We start from the raw sequence: 26,737 nt of genomic DNA, 5'->3' as shown, positions 1-26,737 counted from the left end.
ATTAAATTGTTCTTAGCTCAACCCTCGAGTCTTCCATTCCCTTCCGATTCTCCTCCCCATATCTCTGGGTGAGGGGGCAGTGAGTGAGCGGCTGCATGGTACTTTGTTGCCAGCTGGGGTTAAATCACAACGTAGCTCTCTTTCAAGCCAACTTTATATTTTTTTTCTGCATGAACACAGATATGTTACAATACTCTCTTTGATAAAACATTTTTTGTGGGTACTGTTTCTATGGGTGCAAGCTCTACTTACAAGAGCACCACTGCTGAGAAGAATCATGAAGACAATGAATGTTTCAAACCAGTTGTGTTCAACGATCTTGTAGCAGGTTTTTCGAAGGTTCCACCAGATTCTTCCTTTTGTGCTTTCCATACTACCTTCACAGCATTTAAATTTCCGTATACAGCCTAGTAATACAATGACAAACTGATATACAGTAGAATTTTCATTATCCTGAAAAAGCAAAATCACTCTTAACAAGCTTCTGTTTCATGAGTTCAAATTACTTCAATTTATGCTTCAAAGTACTGCAAGCTACTTAAAGCACACTTACCTTCTCAATTTGATGCTTTGGGTGTATGAAAACTTGCTGCACACAATTCTTCTACTACCCTAACACTACAAAAAGCTTAGAATAATAATAATAATAATAAAAGATTGTAATCTAATTAAGCTAATTTTAATTTATAAGCACTTTTTAAAAAAGTAATTTTTCATTTACATACAGATAAAACAAAGAACATATGAGAACTGTCAGGGAGTAGAAACAAACACATAGCAGCTTTCACATGAGGTAGATCAAGAGTACAGCAGCTTCTTTTAAAAGTACTGTTGTCTCTCAGGTAAGGTTCAAATAAATCACAGATGTAAACACTCTATTTTATTTTACTAAGGAGTGACCTCTGCTTCAAGGGATGATTTGAAAGGGATGATACCTCCGTCATGACATAAACAACCGATTTAACTGCAGATTGTGAGAGCTTTTCCATGTGGTACAGATTTGTGGCCACCACCCACAGAATTCTGCCTCACCTTGAAGGGCTCCTTACCTTGTCACGGGGCCTCAAGGCACAGTTTTCAATGAACCTCAGTATCTACCTGCTTAACAGAAGTCTCTGTATTTCTTTAAAAATCATCTATCTCATAGAAACATAACCAAGTTTAAATTACTTTAACGGTTCCCAAAGGCAGCAGCTTAGTTTTCCCTATGACTGTCATTAAGTTCATATTTTACAAGTAAGTTACACTGTATTTCATCAGCTCAGATAAAACAGCTACCATTGTGAAAAGCATGATTTACCTTACCTTCACCTACTCAAAATGCCTACATTATTGAAAAAATTAATCTTATGCCCAAGGATGGATAGACATCACATGATATAAGAATAAGGAAGAACTGTAATATAAAGTGAAATTATTTGAGAAATATACTTTTTTTTAAAAATCAAGAGTTTGATATATTCAATATAGCCTCACACTGCAAAACAGTTATGTTTTTTTTAAAGATGAGTGAAATAATATTTCAAAGGACAAGAGTCCCAGCCTAAGTCAAAGGTTTTTTCATAACAGTAAATCAGAAAGCATGAATAGGATAGGAGAGCTAATCCAGGAACATATTTTGTTTTGATTTTAAGCATGACATGAAAGGAAAGTAAAATTTGTAATACCACAATGATAGGAAATACGTTTCAGTAAATTTCAGTAGTCCCCTAAAGGTTATAGCTACACAGAACTAAAATAAACCAAAACTTCTAAGGGCATGCAAGTATGCTGTTAACACTTCTTTACTTAATAAAAACATAGGATCTCATTCAACTGTGCGTCCTACATTATATTTATGCACTCCCTCCCCACATTAATGGTGTCATGTCAAGATAACAACTCTATTGTGTGAGTCAAACTTTCCAAGATCCAAATCATTCACTGAATTTCTTCCTAGCGCTATGAAGGGGCCCACAGGTAATCAAGATTCTAGTTTAAATTTCTCAGTGGAGTGAATCTGGTGTAGGATTTGGTCTTTGGTCTTTCAGATTTCACTACTGAAAATGTCATTTAAATCAACAGGATTACTGATTGCTGAGAATCGGTTTATAGATTCTAAATGGATTATATATAGATTATAAATGGCTCCATGGGCTTCAGTACAGCTATCTACAACAGACAAAATTAATTATAAGATCTGACAAACTAGGATTCATGATTGCAGTAGCAAATAGCTTCCTTGAACTGCCACTGTGGTTGCAAACAATCGAAAACCAAAAAACCAACCCCAAATCTTATTTCCACACCTTCTGTAAAACACACCTTCTGTAAAGCATGGCTGTAGCTCTGATGCTTTCTCTGGTTCAGTTTCAGCTTTTTCTTCTCCAAAGAGATCTAAATTAACTGTACTTCCTTCAGATGAGCTGGAAAAATTTAGCTTCTGAAAATAAAATTTGATAACAATTGTTCTTTACTAATATTTAAACTTTTAGAATGTTCATTATGTTTAAGCATGCAACACTGTGTGCAAGTAATAATAATAACAACAATATTTGTCACCAGAAATACACACAAACATCCACACATAGCAGACAATGCTGTTGAAATGTGTATAAATCATCTACTTTCTACCTAGAGATTACAAGGCGTTACATGTAAACTTTCATGGAATTTTAGAATTTCTGGTCTAAATGTAATACAGTGTTATCATCCATCAAAGTTTACTACTACCAAGTAGATTTTCTGATACATATTTTATTTATTTTGTTTTCTATTATTATTTTCTAGTAAGAAAATAATTTTTCTTGCTGCATTTTAAACCAGTATCAGTCATACTGTATCTGTTAAGAGGATCTATGTTGGTATCTACTTTCACTACAGCACTCTCCTCAACCTGAAGACAGTACATCCTGACAGCAAAAACTTTTAAATTGTAAACTGTGAGGGTAAACTGTCTAAGGGAGAAAAGGTAGCATATTTTTAAGGTCTGATTTTAATTCAGTGCCCATTATTCATAATATAAAAATAAAGGAAAGGAATTATCAGTTCTTTTTCGCCGGCATCTTAAACATCAGTATGGTAAAAGCTAACCACTTCTGGTAATATGATAATTATAATAAAATTTGGTTACCTTTGACCACATATAATTTAGTTATTTTTCCTTTTAAGATCATTCTTATGATCTAGACTGGAAAACGCTAAAGTAAAATCAGGTTTAATATGGAACCTTGCTTCAGATGTGAATTTGACCATTCCCCTCAACATATCCATAAAATAAATTAAGCCTGCCCTGTCTTAACCCATAATTATCACTACCATACGAACAACTTTTGTTTTTCCATATATATATACTGATAAGTTTCAAAAAGGAAAAAGTACGATAAATACATTTCAACTGGCATTAATTTGCATTTTTTTTGCCAATGCACATATGTATTACATTGTGCATTGTGAAACTACCCATTACTCTGGTACGCATACCTGTACAGTTAACACCCAGAAAAAAAATAATTGTTGTCATAATTAAAGTTACATAAATCATGTTAGTATGAAAAAATAATAAAAAAAGAATAAGCCTCAATTAATTTTTAGTTTTGTAATCTGCATGTGTATTTCAAAAACCCATAGTCTGGAGATTTTAAAGGAAGATGTGGCATCCTGTACATTTAATCTGAGTATGAGTACCAAACTAAGTCAAAGTAGTTTTGGTCACAGCATTCTCCGACATTTCACAATGTTATTACCAAGAAGTAGATAACATCAGTAATGAATTCACACAAAAAAATGTCTGTAGGGAATGATGTAAGCACACTTTGTAAAACAGTCTCAGTTTCATGGAATTAACACCACGTTCATTAATTTAGCTAAACTTGCATGATTAAGAGACATCTAAAATATAAAACCAAACAAGTTACAGGCACTATCCAATCAAGCCATATTTACATCTCAGTTGTGAAATGTGAAAGGACAAAATTGTTTTGGGTATCAAACAATTTATTTTTTTTTACATTTGTGAAAGAAGACAGAGACAATTTAATAAAAAAAAAAGTAACCCAGTGTTCTGCATTTACTTTTAATAAAAAATATTTTAATAAAAAATATTGCCTAATCTGCTGCTACTTTAGAAACTCATTATCTGAAATACAACCCCAAAATTGCTCATATTTTATGTAAACACCTCTTCATTTTTAGTAGAGTTAATTTTAAAATATCAATATTCACAGCAAACATCTTTTCCTATCACTACTTCTACTGAACCTGAGGACAGCACTATATACCTCCATTGTTTTATTAATTTGCTACTTTCATCATTCCATGACATAGCATATATATTGCAAAATGGTGCAGCAGTGGCAGGTAAACTGAAATAATGAATTGAATTATAAATCAGATTACTTATTTTAAAAATATATGTGCTTGAAGAGTAAGGAAGTTGTGTGTCATACTGCTAATGAAAATTAAAAACAATGTGAAATACCCTGGGTCATTTGAACTGCAAGCTACTTAGTACACCATTTGAACAGATGACATGAATACAACTGAAAGAATACAGATTTTTATGAATTAACAACATTAAAAAATGAACAACCTTAAAAGGAAAATAAACTGAAAAGAATCGATGTGTTTAGAACATGAAGTTATATGTCTCATTTAATACATAGTAGAAGGATCAAAGATTAGTGATTTTTTTTTTAGTTTTGGTTAAGAAAGGCAGTTTTCTTGACTCTAGAAATCCAATTAGATGCTTAATGAACTATTTTGATACAAGACAGGCAGCCTGGCATATAACCCTGTGCTTGAAGAGTTATACATTTAATTAAACATTGGATTTTTTTTTCATGTAGGGAGCTCATATTTTTCACTAAGATGATGGTATAAAACACAAAAAACCCCCAGACAGTAAAAAGCAATATGCATAGAATATTTTCCTGTTCTAATTAAAAATTCAGTTAGTTTCTTGTCTATGTACAAAGTTCACAGAGATCTAACTGATTCTGCGAATCACTCCACAAACAGGACTTTTAGGAAAGACAGAAATGCTCATCCTTCAACTTCAGTGCACTTTGCTGCTGTTCAGTGTTTAACAAACTAAGGCAAAGTGGCCTCATTGCATATACACTAAGCACTCAATTGAATATGTCGACTTACGTACTCAAGAGTTGACTAGCAACCTTGACGTTTACCAATCAGTAGCTAAAATATTTTTGTTAGAAAAGGTTCTGTCAATATATTACCTTTTTTCTTTTTCACTGTTGGCTATTGAGATTTTGAACACGTTACAGCCACTATACTGTTATAAGGTCAAAATTTGGAGCTCACGATCTTTCTTCTTTCCTGAAGGAATCAAGGTATGATAGCACAAATACTTGCAAGAATAATGTTACTACTACAAATTGTCCCACTGAAGCCACTTAGGATTGCTTGAGGTAATTAGTAAAGAGTCAATCTTTACTGAGCATCACCTTAAAAATAATAAATGGAAGTGTATGCAAAATTGCAGATAATGACTTTAAAGAAAACGCTGTAAGAAGAGCTAATAATTAAGCCACTGATTATTCTTGTGATGTAAGTTGTAAGTCATTCACATTTTGATATTCAAATAGCAAAGCAAACCTGATATGTTTCCCAAACTGCAAAGCAAAGAACAAATGTACCACCAATACAGCTGCTAATACAAGCAATGACAGGGAAACATTGTCTTGTGTAATACAAAAAAACCCAAAAACCAAACAAAAAACCCCAAACAAACCCATATAGGATGACAGTGCTGCATATTCTTACGTTCACATTTTCTCATTTACTAAGGATCTCTCCCTCCCTCCCTCCCTCTCATTTAAGTAGACTGTTTTTGCTGGAGAAGGAGGTAAAGAACTGCAGTAAAATGTGAAGAATGATTGTTGATAACTACATTGGAGAGTATGCTCAGGAACCTCTTAGAAAAGAGGATCCAAAAACATTACTACATGGAAATGCAACAGAAATCTGTGTTATGCCACTTATATACCATCAATTGACTATTTTCCTGCTTAGTCAGATCTATTTTCCGCAGGAAATACTTCTTCAATAAAAACAATCTCATTTTTCCATTTAGTCTCAACTATTAAACAACAAAAAGGACACAAAGCACATTTCTTGTAAGCATCTTTACTACATAGCTTCACTTATCACTGAATACAGTATTCTTAAGCATAAGCACAGTTGGTAAAATAATTTTTATTGGTATAGTTTTATTTATCTTTTTCTGAAAGAAGCACGTCTATAAATAAAGCTTGCAAATTCTTTACCTTTTAAAGAAACCCAAAGTATTGTCCATAGAAAATACTCAGGTTTTGTCACCAAACTAAAACCAAAACCTACCCCTTCTACTCTACATATCTTAGGAAAAAACCCAAAAAACCAAACAAAACAAAACAAAAAACCAACCAAAACCCACCAACAAACAGGCATGCATATTTATAAAAGAAAAAAAAGCATCATCTTAATATGCAAGGAAGGTTACAGTAATAGAATGTGACATCCAAATGAAAAACATTCAAGTATTTTCCAGTCAAATGATTACAAGCCACTGGTTTACTATTTTGCATGCTGTTCTACACCTGTCCAGCTTCAAAACAGCAGAAGCTTGAAGCAGAAGCAGTGTCAAATAAACAATATCCACCAAATCAGAACTATCCCCTGTACTTAGCAGCAGTAGGATGGGATACTATGCATTCTTATCTCCCCTACTTTAGTGCCTTTTCTAAAATGTTTTGGAAAAATCCTTAGAAAGATGTTTTTCCATTCCAAAAGATATTTTTCCATTCCATCTTTCTGAATAGCTTACAGGCCCCCTGGGCACAAAAGTGAGACCTGAAATATTTCCAATACATAATACAGTACAAAAGCATACATGAAAGATAATGCCGGATTCCACAACGAAACCACATGAACAAAGTTTGTATTTGGAAAAGGAATACCTCAATGACCCCTAAATGGCAAGGACCAGAACTGCCCAACTATTCAGAAGAGATCATCAGGAATAAGAAACATGTAGCTTGGTACAACTAAGGTTTGTTTTACAGTTTTGGAGTTCCTGAGCTTAGAGGGTTGGGAGGTACTTCCCATTTTGTCTTTTTTAACAATTGCCTTAATTTTAGCCTTATCCTAGATTTTCCTGATTTCCATATTTCTTTCTTGCTTGAACTACTTTATTTATATAGCTTTAAAACACCCCAATTTATTTAGACTCCCTACATAGAATTTTTGCTTGAAATTATGTTTTATGTCTTTCTCAAAAAAAAAAAAAAAGCAAGTGGATTAAGTTTACAAAGAAAAAATTATTGATGATGAAGAGAAAAATTGATACAAATTATTTCCTAACTCCAGTCTCACAGACATACACAAACTTCATGAGTAGAATATAACTATATTACATCCATAGTCAAAGGAACATGCATAAAAAAAGATAGTATTTGGTTTTTCCCAGGAGTGTATCTTTCATCCTATATTTTAGCTTCTTTTATATGAGAAAATTGGAATGTAAATTATAAAAACATTGTGAACAAACATGAAACAATTTTTATCAAAAGGTATAAACATTTTAGCATACAAGTAATTGTATATATGTACTATTACAAAGGCATTGGTCAAATGAACATGATTAGAAAATGTTCATAACTACATGACAGCTAAAACCATGGTTCAACAGATGAACAGAGAAAGTCAAGTGAAGATTACCTTTCCATTTTCATAAAATCAAAGGCTGTTAACCTCTTTTAAGCTTGGACAGTCTTGATGCTTAATAATTCAGTTACCGATAATAAAAACCTAGAAAGCATGCAGGTTATGCCACAAAAGTAGTACAGAAAATATCAAAGACGTAACAAGGAGAGAGGAACATGTTGGAGTTGCTCTCAACCATGCTGTGACATGAGTCATGGGACTCAACTTACAGAGCGGCTGTGCATGTTTCCACTACATTGCAATGGATGGGGATAAAATACATTGTAGCTGAGTAGCATGCAGGCTAATCAATCTCAAAAGTGATCATATATGTATGATTTGTTTAGGTAACCTGTGTAAACATGCTGACACGTTGCTCTGCCTGGTTAAAAAGCACCAGATCTGCATTCTTGACTGATCCAGCTTGATTTTACTCCTGTGAGAAGAATGGTACGTAATGAAGTTACAACACGGTACCCTTTAGGTGTTTGAGTTCTGGAAACAGCTTAAGCATGGATTCCTACTTATTTTAAAATGTGTTTTTTAGATACATCACATATTTGAAAAACATAACATTCAAAGCTGTTGATTAGAGCTTTAAGCATATCCAAAGACACGCTGAAAGAGGGAAAAATTAGTAGAATATCTGAAGCTCACAGATGTATATTGGACTTGGGAGTAACATAAAAAAAAACACCAAACCAAACAACCCCAACCAAAACAAAACAACAAAACTCCTTCCCCCAACCAAAAAAAAAAAAACCAACAAAAAACAACAAACCAAAAAGACAGACAGATACACCCACATTATGCATATTACATCTTTAAGCATCCTTTGAATGTCAGCAATTAGATCTTTAAAATAACAGAAATACTTTTTTTCTTGTGTTAAATTTTCAAGGTTTTTCCTGGTTTTCACTAGTTGCTAAATATGTATCTAGGATACACTTCCAGAAACAAGCTGCAGGCAATACAAAACAACAACAAAAAAAAATCAATCATACCATGTCAAACGTGAAAATTTCTGGGTAAGCAATTTCTCCCAGCATCATTAGCTTTTTTAACTGCATGACTTAAAAAAAAGTTTCAAACAGTTTATGGTGCATTATGGATTGTAACAGGTATACAGCAACATAAAAACGTAAACCCATGCCTAGCAATAAACCTGTAGTTTCCTCAAGTATTTCACATCTATCTTTTATTAATCTTCTGATACCAACCTAATCTCACTTCTCAACAATGATTTCTCAAAGGCTCATCAAATGATGTAGCTAACTCCAATACAAACTGCTCCCATTTAAAGGGAAGTTTGACAGAAAGAGCTGAAATAATCTACAGAAGGAAAGACAATTTCTTTACTGAGTATGAACTAGTGTACATGAAATGATTTTTTTATTGTTAATTTATGTGTCTCCTGTGGTCATCTTTCAAGTATGCCAATCCTTAGCCACTTTTCCAAATTTGAGTGGAACGATAGGCTTATGTTTAATCTTGATTATCAGAGGTGAGAAAAAATAGATTTTGTTACCCAATTCTTAAATATAAATTTCCAGGGAAGGGTTAGATTTAGTACAGTTAACAGAGACAGCAAGAGTAAATTACCTGGATCCATCAGATATTCCTTCCACAAAACATATTAAGAAGGCTAGTATCCTTTATTCCATTTAATAATACATAAAAGATGTAGCAGTTATTCAGCAGACATTATAGATGACTTACAAAGAGCAGTTAATCCTTTAAAGTTATGAATGTTGTCTGCTTTGCTTTTAAGAGGCCTCTTGGTAATCTAAGGTTTCTCAACCAAGAGGTCAACATAATATAAGGAGTAACAGAACCTCCAAAAACTAGATGGAGGAATTCCAGTGTCAGGAAACGAGCTGCTGAAATAAAAAATGAGTGTAATACCACTGAAGACAGTGCACTACAGTAAAAGAAATACCTAAAGAGTCACCTTAATACACCTTTCAAATTTAAGTTTAATTTAATTGCGCTTTGCTAGAACAAACTTTTTTCTAAAATTTTGAAAGAATATGAGAAAATTCATTTCTATTCAAAACAAAACAGCCAAGAGCCTAAAAAGCTCACAATCAATCAATCAAATAAATAAATTAAAAAAAAAATCAAAAGAAAGCAAACCAATCCAGACAAAGCAATCCAAGTTGGAGTATGGCTGTTTGCAAAAGTACTGAAAGTCCATTAATGTCCTTCTGTCTTCAGGTGCCAGGGGAGTTGATATCAGACACAGTCTGAACTGGAGCCACAGGACAGCAAACTGAATTTTCAGTTTCTCTCAGGATCCTGCTGAAATCCATGATTTTGCTTTCCCCCCCTCAGTCTGCAGCTGCTGACAAGTGACTACTTTCCTAAGTCTGACCCAGTTTATGGTCAGGCAGTTGCCTTTGAAGTGACTGGTTCAAAGTTTCCACAAACAAGCAAGAAATTATTTTTTTTTGTTCAGTAATTTATTTTTTCTCATCATTTTTACTTGACATAGTCACCTTAAAATACTGATGCTCCCTTGGCTTTCCCCCATCACTTTAACTTCAGAATTAAAAAAAAAAAATGTTGTTATTGCTCTCATTAGCCTGAGTTAGCACCAGCACAAGTAATGCTGATTTCTGTAGAATTCAGTGAGCTTTAAAAAATCAGATGCAAATGGTATTATTATTGTTTATTACTATCTCCTCTAATATTTTAAAATAGTTTACTTTCATCCTTACTTCATGGAAATATTATGATTATATATGTGTGTGTATATATATATATACACAAGTCTTTTGTCTGTTTATCCTTTACCTACATACTATTTTGTCTATCCAACTAAAAATTTGGAAGAACTTCTTTTTCAAAACCCCTTTATAAATGCATTCATTTACGTTTATACAGTTCTGCTTGGATTTCCCACTCTCTTTAGCTCCACTTTCCCACTTCAGTTTATTCACTCAGTATAGTCCAACAATCTCAAATCACAATTGCTTTCTATTTTTAAGCAGGAAGAGCCATACTATGAAATACTACAATTTGTGTAATTCATTAATAAATAATATAAAATATTTAAATTTTACCTCCTTGCTTTCCTCCAAATCTGAGTCACTGCTAAACTCTTCTGTATTTAGATGTTCAAAATCAGATTCTCCAGCAGCTATTGGTACGGTGACAGTAAGGCTTGGGTTGTTTATGAATGATGTATAATCACTGTCACCTACAACAGTGGCCATTCCATTTTCATTTTTGTGGTAATTCTTATCTATCCTTATTTCAGCGATGGTACAGTTGGAAATGCAATGGTCTCTCTCATCATTCAGCTGATCTGTTACTGGTCTTTGATTTACAACAGCTTGTTTCCTCCAGCAAGACTTCTGAACACATTCACCCGCTTTTTTCTTCACATAATCTATTCCCTTCTGAATTCTTGCAACAGCAATCTGTAAGTTGTTCATTTCATTGTCATCATCTGTACATGAAAGGCTGTCTGAACTAAATGAACTCAGCAGCAAAGCCAGAAAAAGGTTCAATACCTAAAAAAACCCAAAAGACAACAGAGCTGAATTTTCTCAATTTTTCATTCACATGCTTCTGTGCCCCATTATGAACTTAGGCTTCATGTTCTCCTTTGCTGGGTATGATTCTTGGAATTACACAGTAAATAAAAAGTAAATGCAATTTAAGCACAACACCTGCTCCATACCCCAATGCAGGGGGTTTTTTTTCTAGTTTTGCATTGCTGTATGTCTATGAAGACACTTGTACATTCTTTTTCTGCTCATGTTTGTAGAAGGTCAGAAATGAATGATTCTTTGAATGAATGACTGAACAGCTCCAGAAACTGTACTTCTCTGGCACAGCGAAGCACTCTGCAACAGAAGAAATTACTGATCTGTGCAGAAAACAGCTTTCTTAAACACTGATCCAAACTCACACAGGTATTTTGCTGTATGCAACTTTAAAACTGCGAAGTACACACTGCCTCCTAACCCTCAAATCATCCTCTTCCCACGGCAAGACAAAACATAGAATAGATACCAGTTATACAAGCCCAGAATTTACTAGAAGCAAAAATGGTACTAGGATAGCCAAAGAAGCAGAGTACCAGCTCTTAAAGCCTTCCGATCAGCTCTTCCACGCAGCTTTGAAGACAACAGGTTAAAACTATGTGTTGAGAACACAGAAAGACAACTGGAGCCCTGAACATGCAGCCAGGCCTGTCTGTTCATGTAAGAAATTCTACTTGAGCTATGGCATAAAATCAGAATACAGTAAATATTGTGGAAAAAGTCAGACATGGATACTTCATTCCACAAAGTTCTATCTTCTGGTTTAGAAAAGTATTTAAGGAAGGTGTTTTGTTTGGTCAACCAATTTCACAGTTCTCTTTATTATAAGAAAAATAGATCTGCAGAAAAACCTGAAGCAAGTAGCTCTGCTACTAGTAGTAAGTGCGACTGGTTTAAAGATAACTAGCTTATTCCTGTTGTTAGAAATTTTATTCCTAAAGAATGCCTCCAGGATAGCTAATTTAAAATCTCTTTTGCTACTGACAGTTGCCTAAAGAAAAGATGTAGAAGAACAGAGGAAGACTCAGTAGGCAACGAGACAAGCAGAGCAAAAGGCAGAGCAATGAAGGCCTCAAATACTAGTGAGTTAATATAATACATATTTTAGAAGTCAAATTTATACGCGGTAATGTACAAACTGGTACAGATCTGATGCTTTCCTCTGAAAGAGGAAAATAAGATATAATACAGACCTTTTAAAAGTGTCTTTAAAAAGCACTTAAGAAATAGGAAGCAAAAAGGTGAAGAGGTGAAAGACAACATTAAGTACTTGAATTTTTTTCTGCAGAACTGCTGCCTTCCAATTTGAGTTTCCTTACCCCACTTATGCAAAAATGTTGGCTGTGCAGCCAGCAGGGCTCAAAATGACTTAAATTTTAGAGTCTAAGAATGTTAAAGCAGTCTTATACACAGGAGAGAGCAGAAAAAGTAAAAAAAAAAACCCACAACAAACAACCTGGCTATGTGTGATTTGAAGTGATGCCTCAATAAGTTAGAGAGAAAAAGCTCTGCTATGTCATCTTCTGCAGACAGCAAACTCCCATCCTGGGAGCATAACACTTGGGGCGCCTTTGCTCTTCTCGCTCTCTCTAGAACACAGGATGCTTCTCTCTCTCACCCATACATATCCTCTGAATTGCAAACCAGACCCCTGAGGGGGCCCATCCCCCAAGTTGAGGATACTATATAGGATCAGAAATCTAACAAACAGAAAACTCTGCTTCAGAGCCCATACTTGTAACAAATTCAAAATAATAAAAAACATATTTAAATAACACATTTAATAATGCTTAAAAAACTTAATTACTGGTTCTTTTATCATTCTTTCTTTAGATGTATTATCAGACTACTTGGGGTACATACCACAAGGTTTCCAATCACCATGACCATCATGAAGACAGTAAGGCACATGGGTTGGCCTGCAACCTGCATGCAGTCCCACATTGTTTCTATCCATTCTCCACACAGCACTCTGAATACGATCAAGAAAGAGTGGAAAAAATCATTCATGTGCCAGCGTGGAAGTTTACAGTCACTGGAGATCTTGCAGACACATTCCTTGTAGCTTTTCCCAAACAGCTGCATCCCAACCACAGCGAAAATGAACACAATGATGGCCAGCACCAGGGTCAGATTCCCCAGAGCCCCCACTGAGTTGCCAATAATTTTTATCAGCATATTTAGAGTTGGCCAAGATTTTGCCAATTTAAGGACTCGCAACTGAAAAACAAAAATACAGAGAGATATTATTTGCAGTAGTTACAAAACCACTATAGAAATAAATGACAGATTATGAACTATTGACTCTCAGCAATTAAAAAAACCCAAGAAATTTCAACAGGATTCCATCAACCATAAAACTTACACAGAAACAGAGAGTTTAATAAAATCCACACTTCTAAAGCTTGGTTGCATTTGTTCAGATAGTCGATTCTGAACATGGCATACATCTCAAATATTATGTGCAGAAATTATTATTATTTTTTTTTAAAAAAAAAGCTCAACAGAATTCTACTGAAGGAAAATAAAGGATTCTGAAATCCTTGAAGAATGGGGTCTTCCAAAGGAATATTGCCTCCAAAAATGTAAAAGGATCAGAGAGACTCACAGTCTGAAAATAAAAGCCTAACACAAGACAAAGTAAAACATTTCAACTTATGAGGAGGAGAAAGTGTAACACATATTCTTTCTTACTGATAACCCACTCAAAAGAATAAAGGTATTAAATATTTTTTGGTTTCAGATAAAAGCAAAATGGAAATGCAAAATGCAAAGAGATGACAGGGAAAGAATGTCAAATAGTTAATTTCTCAATTTTAAAATAAATATATTTTTCTAATAATATAACACATCTATTTTTTGCCAAGGGGGGGCAATAAATCTTTTTTTCAAAATTAAAAAAATATTATTTTTATAATTCCTATTGTTTTAAAACAACACTTCTAGCCTTTTTGAGATTTCCAGATATGGAAGTAGACAGAAGACTACAAATGGTTTATTTATATCTCTGAATATGTACTAAATAAATTCTACATTTAATTGTGCTTTCCTCATCCACATTAAAACAATTACAATAAAATTACATCTCTCCCTTGAAAAAATACTTAGTTGCTTCTGAATCATAAAATGGCACACCACTATTCATTGATAACATAAATAATTTCGTAAAATGCACCTGCAGAAATATCCTGTGACACTTTGCCAAAAATATACATATTACTGAAGTGGATTATGAGTACAGTTTAAATACAAATAATATAATAAAGCATTAATTAATGTAGATATATTATTATAACTAATTTATTTACCAATCGAAATGATCGGAGAACAGATAATCCATCCACATTTGACAGAAAAAGCTCCACCATACTAAGGGTAACTATGAAACTATCAAAAATATTCCAGCCAACTTGGAAATAATAAAAAGGATGCATGGCAATTATCTTGAGAACCATTTCTGCTGCAAAAATTCCAGTAAAAACCTGAAGAAAGAACGTTTATTGTTAGTTTGCAGATGAGTTGAACCAACAGATAGAGAACAACTTCAGTAAGAAGTAACAACCCTCTCACAGTGGAGTATCAGTAAGGAAACTTATCACAACCTGAACTTCACGGAGAAGGGAAGTGGCACCATCAAAATGAGCTGCAGCAGAACTCTGTTAATTTTAGCTAAACCCAAGATACATTTAGTATTTACACATTATACATTCCTCACAGTCCTCCTGTTTTCTCCTGATATCTGCCATCCATCTCTCAGCAAGATAACAGTTGCTCTTGCCACAACGAAAGCTGCTTTAACAAAGGTATGTGGAAAAAAAAGGAACTGGTCATAAATTGGAGAGTGATGCACTATTAAATGAAGTTTTTGTGAGAACTCACAGATACAGTAAGCATATCTTCTCTCTCTAGCTGCCAAAAAAAGGCTAATTATGCTGAGGCTTGTGTTTGAAGTAAAACTTTCTGCCTTTGAATGCCTCTGATGATTTCTGAAGCAGAAGGCAAGCAATGCCTTTGAAATAAATTCACTGTATTTACTTGTAGGTGTGTGACCACTAGTATCTAGAGAACTGCATAAATTATCATATTTTACTAGAAAGATGAACAAACTTAAAAAAACCCCCAAAAACAGGCATTTGAGTGTCATTACAAAATAGTGCTGAACAGTTCAAAAAGCAAGAAAATCAACTGCTGAAACTACACTTGTATTATGGTGGCATTTTAGCTGACAGAGTAAACAAATTCTTATTGGCATGAAGCAACACCTACACTCACACAGCTCAAAATTAGATTTACATTAAGCTACTTCATTACCTATGAAAGGAAAAAATGGTTGTGTTTCCTGGGTAAAACATGCGGGCATCATCACAAGACAACCCTCTGCAACAGCTATTGATCCTCACCTATTTGTCTTCCCTGTCTTTCTCCTCAAATACATCCTGGATCTATTTTAAACAGCAACATGACATGGTTATCTTCCATAGATAATAATCTCTGACTCCAGATTAAGGTGAAAACATTGAACTATGTCTGTATTGTCTACAAAAATAACAACTCTGGAATTGAACCTGAATATGCTCCCAACATATTAGAATTTCATATGTCCTAATAACTGAATTATTTTATTCTTTTCCAACATCATAATCACCATAATTACCACTTACTATAAGCACAGGTTAAGCAGTACAGCAGATAACACTATTTATGTTATTGCCATTTTAAAACAAACAAAACCATCCCAAACAAAACCTACAGACTACATCCACTAGGCAACAAAACCCAACCATAGCAACAGACACATTTGGAACGAGTCACACATTCTTTCGCCTTCCAAATGGTTATGGACCAATCAAAGCCATGGAAATACAAAAGTAACACAAAAAAATAACAGTGCAAAATAATAATCCAAAATACCACTCAGCTCTTCTTGTGCTATCAATGGTAATTACGGAAAAAAGGATCAAATTTGGCTCCTTTTTTTTTTTTTGCAATACCAAACAAAAACAAATCAGAGTTCTTTTGGTTTCATGTCATTCAAACACTGGTTGTTGAAAACTTTATTTGCAGAAATTTTAATACAGAAATCGAACTCTGATATACAACATATCTCAAATGATATTTTTAGACTATTTTTGGTATAACTAAAACTTCAACATTTCTTTTATGAGACCGTAACAAAAATAATAGAAGTAATTTATTTCCAAGAGAAATCAAGTTCCAACTGTATCAAATAATATAGTTTGAGGGACTTACCAGATTTCCTATTTTAAGTACATTAGAGAAATCATCAGTCATTGGATGATGTTCCATGGCCATAAACAGCGTGTTTAAAATTATGCAAACAGTGATAGCCAGATCAACAAGCGGATCCATTACTATAAGTCCAACTACATTCTTTACTTTTAACCAGGGCTCCCAACAATCCCAAATTAAGAAAGTGTGGGCAAACTTATACCAGCAAGGTGGACATTTTTGTCTGGATTCTTCAAGTTCTGGGAAAAAAAGAAATGTATAGTGAACAACTTTTGGAGAAAGTGAAGACAATTTTTTGTATACCTTTTATTTTTACATTTTAATTTTTATTCACAGAACCATTAAGGATGTTTGGAGGAACCTCCTCAGATTTCCAGGGACTTAACCTATTACTGCTGACTGAAAAGTTTTTAGAAAACGAGTAGAAAAACCTCAAGAGTTTTGAATTAATAATTGAAAAAGTTGTCTATTTTTAATATCATATGATCTTTTTTTAAAAACACAAACCACCTGTTTACGCTTACATTTAGGGATAGTTTTCACAGTAAAACTTCCAACTTCACAGTCCTCTCAAATGTGTATTTATTTATTTTTGGAAAGAATAAGATTAATTTCACCATGATTAAGTATTTGAAAACTACTCAAGCTTCTTCAAGAATTTCACTAGTAATACATTCACTGTTCCAAATAATCCTACTACAAATTTCCTTCTCCTTGTTAATTAAGGCCTGGCCTTTAATTTTCTGTAACATTTTTACAGTACAGTTAGTGGAAAATTTATCACAAGGCATTTTTCCAATAACTGTATTGCTAAACATGAACAACTAGTATAAAACACATACACATGATCTGTTTTAATTAGAATGTGTTTGTTAGCTTAGCCTGCTTATCAGATTCCTTCGTTTCTTTTTTCACTATGTACATGCATTTTGCCATTCAGTTTATGTATTTTTAATGGCTTCACATTTTTTGGCTTCTGTATTTGCACTGTGATATAATACCTTGAAACAAGTATAAGACTATGTCAAGGAAGTTCATGCATCTGCAGTTATAACACACCTTCCATTGTATTTGTGATAATGCCAGCTATACTCATGGCTCTCTGCCTTAAATTGGGATCCTCCAGCAGCTCCACCGGTATTTGGTATGAACTTGTACGCCTCTTTTTCATTTCTATTTCTGTAGTAGTGCTCTAGGAAAAGAAAGAGAGTGTGTGTGTGTAAATTAAATTCATCTTTAGAAATACCACAAAAGAGGTATCAGAAAGACTTTTCAACTTTATTGAAACCACAGTATATGAAGTTTTGTATTTAAATGCTCTCACACCAGACTTTTTTCCATTATACATATAACATAAGCCTAGTATTTTTTAATGGCTATTTTCACGTTATACTTACTGTTAACACTTATAAGATACTAAAAAAAGACTTTGATATTTAGGTCCCAGATTACCATCACATTACAGTTAAGTACCACTAACTCCACATTAGACATAAACAAATTTTGGAGGCCATAGCCAAGGAAACAAACCAAGACTATTGCAGCACTGGAAACGGAAAAATACCCAGTTCCATGCTTCATCTACCAATATATTATTTCTAAACTACTTCAGTCACAAGACACTTACAATAAGTGATTTATGCTAGGAATTTTTCTGCAATAACAATTACTGAAAGTAAATTTTATAGGTCAGTCTTGATCTTTGTACCCATTCAAAATCATTTTAAAGGGTATCTTTTACACTGAATAGCTATAATTTCGGACTTATTTTATGAATTTCACCTGAAGAAACAAAAGAAGTCTGACTTAACTGACCCCAAAAAAGGATTTTTAAAAAACGTTTTTTATTAAAAAAAAATTGACAGCTGTGTTGTATCATTGAACATAGCTCAATTATCAACAGCATGGGCAGACTTTTTTTTCAGTAAATTAAATAAATGCATGAAAATGAAAGTATAATAAAACTACAGAAAATTATAACTACAAGGAATGTGATTGGTGTGCTTTCAGATGCTGTGACCCATGTAAAAATTTTTGTTTCAATAAAAGAAGGTTTCTAGGAAAAAAAAAATGCTATGGATCCCCCTCTGCTCCATTCCTAAAGCAGACTGAGGGAAAAGGAAAAAGTCACCCATTTCTCCTTCTGGTTCACTTGCCTGTACTTTTTTTAAAATTTAAATTATACCCTGATCCTAGGCAATGAGAAACTCAGATCATATCTGAGACCCAGGAGAAAAAAAAGCTTTCAGAGCTTCTAAAATGTCAACAATCTTAAAGACTACACTACTTTGGACGACACCATTTATATGAATGGGGAACCAGCAGATTACTGACAGAAAATTAGGAAATACATTTAAAGGAAGGCTAAAGCCATAAAGAAAAAAATCGAAACAACATAATACGCAGAACGTTTTGAAAGCTGAGCATCCTATTTTGGGTTCTAAAACAGATTTAGCAATGGAACATTTCTAATTTGATTCACTACACAGATGCATGCATATCCTTGCTCTGCAGGTATATAAAACCATGCTACTTTGTTGCCTTTCATCTTCTGCTACCTCGTTCCCTTTCACTTTCATGCTTCAGCCTCTCACTTCTGAGTGAGCCATGGTAAACCTATTTCATGACAGTAGGACAGGCAAAAGCATTCACAACTTCTCAACAATTTTCAAAGCATTTAATTCCATTAAAACACTGTCTCCTGCAATAAAGAAAGGTCACAAAACCTGGAGTAATTTAAAACTTACGTTGTCATCAGTTGTTGGTTTATCTACTATCACCTCTGGCAGAAGCTGTCCAGTAGGCGACAGTAATCCTGGTGGTCCATCCACTAAGGAAACCACCCCATTGCAATCCACAGTGCTATGCATCTTCCCATTCACTGGAAACAGTGTCAGCCTTCTCGATGGTCTACTAGCCTGACTAATGTTACTACTGCGCCGTTCACCGAGTCTGTGCGGCAAAAAGAGAGAACCTCTTCTGCTCCCATTATCCTCAAAGGTACTGTGCTCATCATCAGCAAAGTCATTTTCAGATCCTACCTCTCTTCCATATCCTCTAAAACTGAAAAGACTTGTTCTGCTACTACGTCTGGGAGAGAACAGGGAGCCACGAACACTCAGTAAAGACTGCAAAGGAAACATAAGCAAAATGACCAGCTGAAGATTTCAAGTATACAAAATGCATGTCTATGTATGAAAAAAAAAAAAAATAGCAGTAATTTATATTGCTCAGGAATCTGTCAGTATTATTTTTAATACAGTGCCTTATGTAGACTAGAGACATGTACACTAGAGATGAAAGTCATCTGAACAGGTAGATTTACAGTATACCTAAAACAATTATTGGAGAGAAATAAATGAACATGCGTAAGGCCCCATTTTTTTCCATCTCTGTATTAAAGAGAAAAATCAAGACTTCTAGAAATTCTAACGATCCATTTAATCATGCATTATCTTAAAACATATCAACACCCTTCATCTTCTACACTGATACATTATACTTAATATTCACAGTACCTGGTGGGGTGATGTGAACGGCTTCCCATAAGAAAGTCTGTTCCCATCGAAAGAAAAACGGAAACCTTTCTTTCTGATACTGCCATCTGATTCAGATTTTGGAAGCTTTTCATCCTTCATGTCATCCTCTTCTCCAGAAAGCTCTCTCTGCCTTCTTTTCTTCCTCCTATTTCTCCTTTCTTTGGCACTTTTTGAGCTAAGCTTAGATGCTTCTGAAGAACTATCTGAGGGTCCATCAATCCCACTTTCACCGCTGTACTCGGTCATCTCTGCTGCAGCCACTGCTATTGCCTGCCACAGCAATTATTTAATGCTACGCTTTAAAAATTACACCATTTTTAAAAGAAAGCTATAGTCCTTGTCCCTAAGATTGGTATCAAATTACCTCTACATGTGTGACAAAGGCCTAGATGGATTTGTGCAAAACTTCAAATGTCATTCTGTAATATGAATTAAAATAAAAGGGCAGTTATGAAACTTCCAATTTGGAGTTCTAATTTGCATCCATATCATGGAGTCAGCCCGCATTGTGTACAGCCACAAAGTTCATTAGAAAATACATAAAGATTAATAACTTTATTAGAGTCTAAACAATTGCAAACAAAAGCTACACACAGTCATACTTCATATAAGTATGACTTAATACTTCAGTGTTAATTTAGTAAACTAATTTTAACTGTTATTTTAAGTAACAGCTTCCTGAAGCTGCTCTTAGGAAAAAACTCTGGGATACTACTTCCAGACTTTGATTCACTGGTGGTAACACAAGTAGCAAAAATTAGTCAGAAATTTATGTGTAAAAATATTTTAAACTCTAATCAAGGCTTGAAAAATATTTCACCAGTACTGCAATTATTTCTAAGCTTAGCATTTGGAAAATTATCATGACAGATTACTAAATACTACCCCTAGATAAGATATATTAATTTTAAAACTATTATTCTGATTTGGGAAGTACTTTTGTTTTCAATTCAGAAATTCATTAACACTTTAGACACTTAAAAGGCAATGAAAATCCATGAAGTTGTCTCAAGTACTTGTAAGGTAGCTAAAAGAATGTTGGAGGTTTTAATATGTTAATTATTTGCTTTGTTTTGAATTAATAGCACACAAAAGAATATATACTAAAGCTCAAACTCTTGTCAGAAAATACCTGAGCTTCTTCTTGCTGCTTCTTCAGCTGCTCAAGCATCTGCTGCAAGTCTGCCTCCCTCTGTTCTGCTTCAACCATAGTTGCTTGATTTTGTTCTTCATAGGCCATGGCAACCACGGCCAAAATCAAGTTAATCAAATAGAAGGAACCGAGAAAAATGACCAGAACAAAAAATATCATGTATGTTTTGCCAACAGCTCGTAGTGTCTATAGGAGAAAAAGAGAAATGATCCATCTGGTGAAGACATGCATCAGTTCTGCAGTTCATAAGCATTTACTGAATTTGAAAAGTGCAAAACTATTACTGAGTTGCTCTTCCTTTCATAATAAGGTCATACAAGCTTTCTGAATTACATAATTAAAGGGAGCATTCATATGTGTAAAAAAATGTTTAAGGATCATGCTGCTTTGAGACAAACCTCTTAATGCCTAATAATCTTGAAAAGGATGTGAAATCAGAGTAATTAATGTAAATCACACATCACAGATTGGATGCTTAGTATGCTCACCACGCATTAGAATGCTTTCCCCTTGAAATAACCAAAGAATTAAAGATGGCATAATTGATTAAATAATTGAAAAATAATATTTATTACAATTAAAATATTATATCACACCGTATAATGAAAAGCTATGGTAATAAAAGTAATTTATATCAAGATAAGCATTCTTAGTTATCAAAAATAGGATTCCAAGTACAGAAATTAAGATTCAGATTTTGCTGTCACAGAGTATTGTTACAGTTTAAACTCAAGATTAAAGGTTTTGAAAATAAGGTCTTATAATAAGGCACAAAATGAGACATACACAGGAAAAATTAAATAAAGGATCAAAAACACTCATGTGCCTTTTCAGAAATCATGTGAGATTCTGTAGTAAGTCCATGTCTGCTTAATTCTGCAATTGAATTTGCATCCTTTAATACTGTTCATTTTCAATTCCTAATAGCAATGGTATGTAATATAAATATGAATGGCCTTTCTGTGTTTGCTTTGGGGCTGATAAGACACTAACCACAATTTTTACTATACACTCACTAGCCGATAAAGATTTTCCCAGTAGTCCTGTGTCATCAGTCGAAACAGTGACAAGAAAGCCCAACTGAATGTGTCAAAACTAGTGTATCCATAGTTGGGGTTTCTACCAGCTTTCACACAGATAAACTCTTCTGGACATTTACTAGGAGAAAAAAAAAAAAAAAAAAGAAAGGAAAAGTAAAGCAATGCATATTTAAAAATCATTTAACACTAAAATTGTTTTTAAATTATTGTACCTTGACCTTCTAATGAAGGTTCATTAGAAATAATCTGTGAAAGGGGCTGCTATTTGTGGGTTTACATTTTAAAAATCAGTGAGGAAATGAAAAAGTGTTCTTTAAAAAAAGCCAGAAAAGAGCAAACAAGTAAATGAAAATTTTTCTTCATACCTTCTTTCACCATTATAAACAAAATAAAATTTATGCCCAACAGTTTGGTATTACCTCTGTAGATAACTCTTCAATGAAAACAATATATTTACTTAACACAGAGATTCTCTAAGGTGAATAATTCCATGCAAAAAAAGAAGAAGAAAGTGAGTACACTTATTTTATACTGAATTTTGTCAGGTAGGGCTGACAGCAGGGCTGGCATACCAGATTTCTGGGTTTCTTCAGGTTTTTGAATTAGGTCTAGTCAAATCAAATTCTACCAATTCCTCAACAGCAAATAACCATCATAGTAATAATACTTTTATTTCCTGTAACGGTACGTATCAGTTTCAGTTATGATTACATCCTTGAAGGGTAAATGAGATTCTTGCCTCCAAAACTACTCTAGAAAAACGCTATAAAGTTTTCCTTTCATATATGTGCGTGTATATTTGATGCATATTTACACACACACATAAAATTATCTAAATTACTTACATATATATGAAATGTTTACAAAAACCCATTTAAGTATATCTGTTTTAAAGACATAACCAACCAAAATCAAAGGATGGACTGATATATCATTAGAATATAGAATTATGTGATTTGGTTACAAAGAGTTGTCACAAAAAGAGAGCAAGACAGTGCCATGCATGCAATCCAGAGACAGAAGAACGCTGAAGATGTCTTCCAAAAGTTGCTCATAAGTCTCAGTGCCCCTTGCCTATTTTAGAGACGAGAAATGGCATGAAACCCACAATAAAGAAGTATGTTCTTAAGTCATTGATAATGCAATATCTACTTGCTTAAATGGAATTTTCTGGTTGCATAAAAGGCTTTAAAAGAAATTTACAGCAAAGTCTTTTCTCATTTAACATTTTTACTCATTCAAGTGTTTATTTACCATGAACCACGACCACATGTTATTGACTGTGTAGTTAGGTGGATAAAATAGCTTTTTAAGTTCAGAGTGATATGTTTTGCATTTTGTTTAGACAGGTAGTATGTAATCTTTAGTGTACCTTACCCTGCATCTGAGCTATTGCCACAAAGCAGATAATCATTTTCTCCTATGCGATAGAAATGACCTAAAAAAAAAATATAGGAAGCAACATGATCATAAATGGAAGGAGTATCATTTTATTTTGTGACGATGAACTTATGTTCATTATCCTGGTTTGAATATTCATAATCTCCCATTCATGTTTTCCCAATAATGGGTTCAAATACTGGCACAACTTTACTGGCAAATAAAGTTGCATAATTAAAGAATAAAATAAAAACACAATGTAAAAAGAAAATCCTAGAACAATTGCATATTCTCTTCTTGAGTCATAGCAAACACTGAGTATCTTTCAAAAATCTCATGTTCAATAAATGAGAGGACAAAGCTTAAAACGACGTCTCTTATTCAGTAGATTGTAATCAGACAATTAAAACCTATCTTATTTAAAATGGACCTATTTACGATGGTTGGCCAATAGTTTTGAAGTCAAAGCTACATTAACTAGCACATCCTGTGACTGAAAATATGAAGAAAGCATTTACAAGGAAGATGAATGTTCCAATGACAATGTCATAGCAGCTGCTGTACTATGAACAACTTCACAGAATTTTTCTCTTCATTTTAAGCTGGCAGCCTTCAGAAATAAAGCATTGTATTTTGTTATTAATGATTAACAACTGTGCTGTCAAAAAAAAAAAAAAAGAAAAAAAAAAGATAATACAGGTAGAAGGATGATAACAAATGGGAAGAAGTTGATAAGAGTGAGGGCAGATGCCAATCGGAGGCATCTAGGCAGGCTGGAGAGGTGGGCTGACAGGAGGCACATAAAGTTCAGCAAAGACAAATGCAGAGTTGGGTGCCTGGGAAGGAAGAGCCCCTTGCAGCGATCCAGGCTGGGAGCTGGCTGACCGGGCAGCAGCTCTGCAAAAAGGCCCCGGGAGCCTTGGCAGACAGACAGCAAGGTGAAGGTGAGCCAGCAGCGCCCTGGCAGCCAGGAAGGGCAACAGCCCCCTGGGCTGCACGAGCAGAAACACAGCGAGCGGAGTGAGGGAAGTGACAGTGCCCCTCCGCTCAGCACCCCCTAGCCTGTACCTGGAACTGTGTGCCCAGGTCTGCCCTCCCCAATGCCAGAAAGACACTGATAAAGCGGAGCAAGTTCAGCAGAGGGACACCAAGGTCATGAGAGGGCTGGAACATTTGCCCTGTGAGGAGAGGCTGAGGGACCTGCCCTTGTTCAGCCTGGAGAAGGGAAGGCAGTGGGGGGAGTTGGTAGAAAGCATCCGGCAACTACAAGGAAGTTATCAAGGGGACAGAGCCGGGTTCTTCTCACTGGTGTGTGGCAGGAGTATGACTGGCAATGGGCATAACTTGAAACAAGCAAGGTTCTGACTGGATATAAAGAGAAACTTTTCACCATAAGGATAGCCAGGCATTGAGATCTGGAAAAGCAACAGCGATCTGAAAAAAACCTCTCATCCCAACTAAACTACTCTTCTGTTATCCTCAACTAATATCCTCAATGTACCTTCCAAGCTGGCAAAAGGCTTTGATTTTCATGGGGTAAAAAACTATTGTAGTATCTAAATGGTCAGAAACAGCCATGGGATGAAGAATATATGAAGACAGGAGGATTCTAAACCAAACAAATCAAATCTAGTGATGCCAAAATTCTACCATTTAAGAACAGTGCTTATACAATGTTAGAAAAATTGCAGTCCTATTACTTCCATAACATCTTCAGAGCTGGCAAAAATTCTGAATGTTCAGCTGTTGATCTAAATGCCAGGTGCCAATACTTTTAACATGGATCCAAGAGCAGTACACATTTTCAAGAAGTGAATCTGGCCTTATTCCTTAATAAAAGAGAAGGCACAGATGTTAAGAAAAGTCACTAGAGGGTATCACACTCAGCCACAGCTGATCAGCATATGATATGCTGAACAAAATCCACTCTGTTTTCACACCCCTCCTTAGGCAAATAAACTAGCTAAAATGATACATTGCACAGAAATGTAAATACAGTCACAGAATCTCCTGAATTTTAACAATTCAGAACCATAGAAAGCAAATCTGAAAACAGATAAAACAGCAGAGAACTTAAATGTCCATTTCTAAGCAAGGAAGGAAATATGACTCATCAAAACTCAACCTATAACAACTGTACTTTCTTTAACTTTTGGATCAGTGAGAAGGAAAACTTGCACCCCTTATTCTACCAATTTCTTTTCACTTAAATACACTACCTTTACAATTACTTATTGAGCTAGAGCCTGTAGATCCACTTCCAGCACAAACCCACAAATGAATATTAATCAAATTTTAGGCAATTAAAAGTTGTTATACTACATCTCACAGTTCATCGTGTATTACCACTTTACCGGTGTTATCACTTAAAATGACACAAATACAAAAAATTAGTATCTGTGTGTTTCTGAAGCAGCCTGAATTTTATCACTTCAGTCTACAGAGATTAAGACTGTGGAAAAATATCTGAATAAAGAGGTCTTTGCCAGTCCTCTTAGTAACAACAATAGGTCCTACAGATGAATACCATCTCCTTCCCTAGGTGAGTGCTTTATTTTCACAGAGAGCAATTGGTTTCCTACCTCTACCTAATAATAAAATCACATCTTAACTATGAAATCTCTCTGGCATTTATCTAGTGCTTCTCTGTCTTATTTATAGCCTAAAGATACAAGTTGAGGCTAAGAATTGGTTTTGTTCAGCCTTGAGAATGCCAAAGCGTGTGTGTGTGAGGATCTTCATGCTACCTACAAATATAACACGAAAGACTGTAACGAAGATGGAGCCTGACTCTTCCCAGTGGTGAACACTGGTAGGATAAGAGCAACTAGCAGAAGTTTGAGCATGGGAAACTCTGAATTGATATTAAAAAATGTTACTGGAACATGCTGTCCAGACAGGCTGTGGTATCTCTATCCTTGGAGTTATTAAAACTTTACCAGACATGGCATGGAGCAGTCTGCTCTAACTGGACCTGCAGCTGAGCTACAGTTGGTTTGGAAGATCTTGTCCAACCTCCACAATTCTGTGATTCTATAACCAACCTAACCCTATAAATACGTTTCTAAGTTCAGTTAATGGAAAGAACAACCACGTCAGCATGAGTTTGGCATGCAATACTTGTAAATCCCTATTCTT

The 26,737-nt window shown here is 34.5% G+C and overlaps 1 protein-coding gene across 1 annotated transcript in view; it reads right to left on the bottom strand.

Annotated features, from left to right (window-relative positions):
- Nucleotides 1-26,737, bottom strand: part of LOC101919649 (sodium channel protein type 2 subunit alpha-like) — a 78,060-nt gene that overhangs the window by 18,637 nt on the left and 32,686 nt on the right. Inside the window, exons 8-19 of the mRNA XM_027782709.2 lie at nt 23,597-23,657; nt 22,196-22,337; nt 21,159-21,365; nt 20,006-20,296; nt 19,235-19,615; nt 17,547-17,679; nt 16,488-16,726; nt 14,546-14,719; nt 13,101-13,457; nt 10,749-11,201; nt 2,305-2,422; nt 253-407 (exon numbers count right to left, since the gene is read on the bottom strand). Of these exons, the coding sequence (XP_027638510.2) occupies nt 253-407; nt 2,305-2,422; nt 10,749-11,201; nt 13,101-13,457; nt 14,546-14,719; nt 16,488-16,726; nt 17,547-17,679; nt 19,235-19,615; nt 20,006-20,296; nt 21,159-21,365; nt 22,196-22,337; nt 23,597-23,657 (2,711 nt within the window). The remainder of the gene's footprint in view (nt 1-252; nt 408-2,304; nt 2,423-10,748; nt 11,202-13,100; nt 13,458-14,545; nt 14,720-16,487; nt 16,727-17,546; nt 17,680-19,234; nt 19,616-20,005; nt 20,297-21,158; nt 21,366-22,195; nt 22,338-23,596; nt 23,658-26,737) is intronic.

The sequence above is a fragment of the Falco peregrinus genome, chromosome 8, assembly GCF_023634155.1.
Source record: "Falco peregrinus isolate bFalPer1 chromosome 8, bFalPer1.pri, whole genome shotgun sequence".
Classification (NCBI taxonomy): Eukaryota; Metazoa; Chordata; class Aves; order Falconiformes; family Falconidae; genus Falco; species Falco peregrinus.
This window is presented reverse-complemented; position numbering and strand designations above follow the sequence as displayed.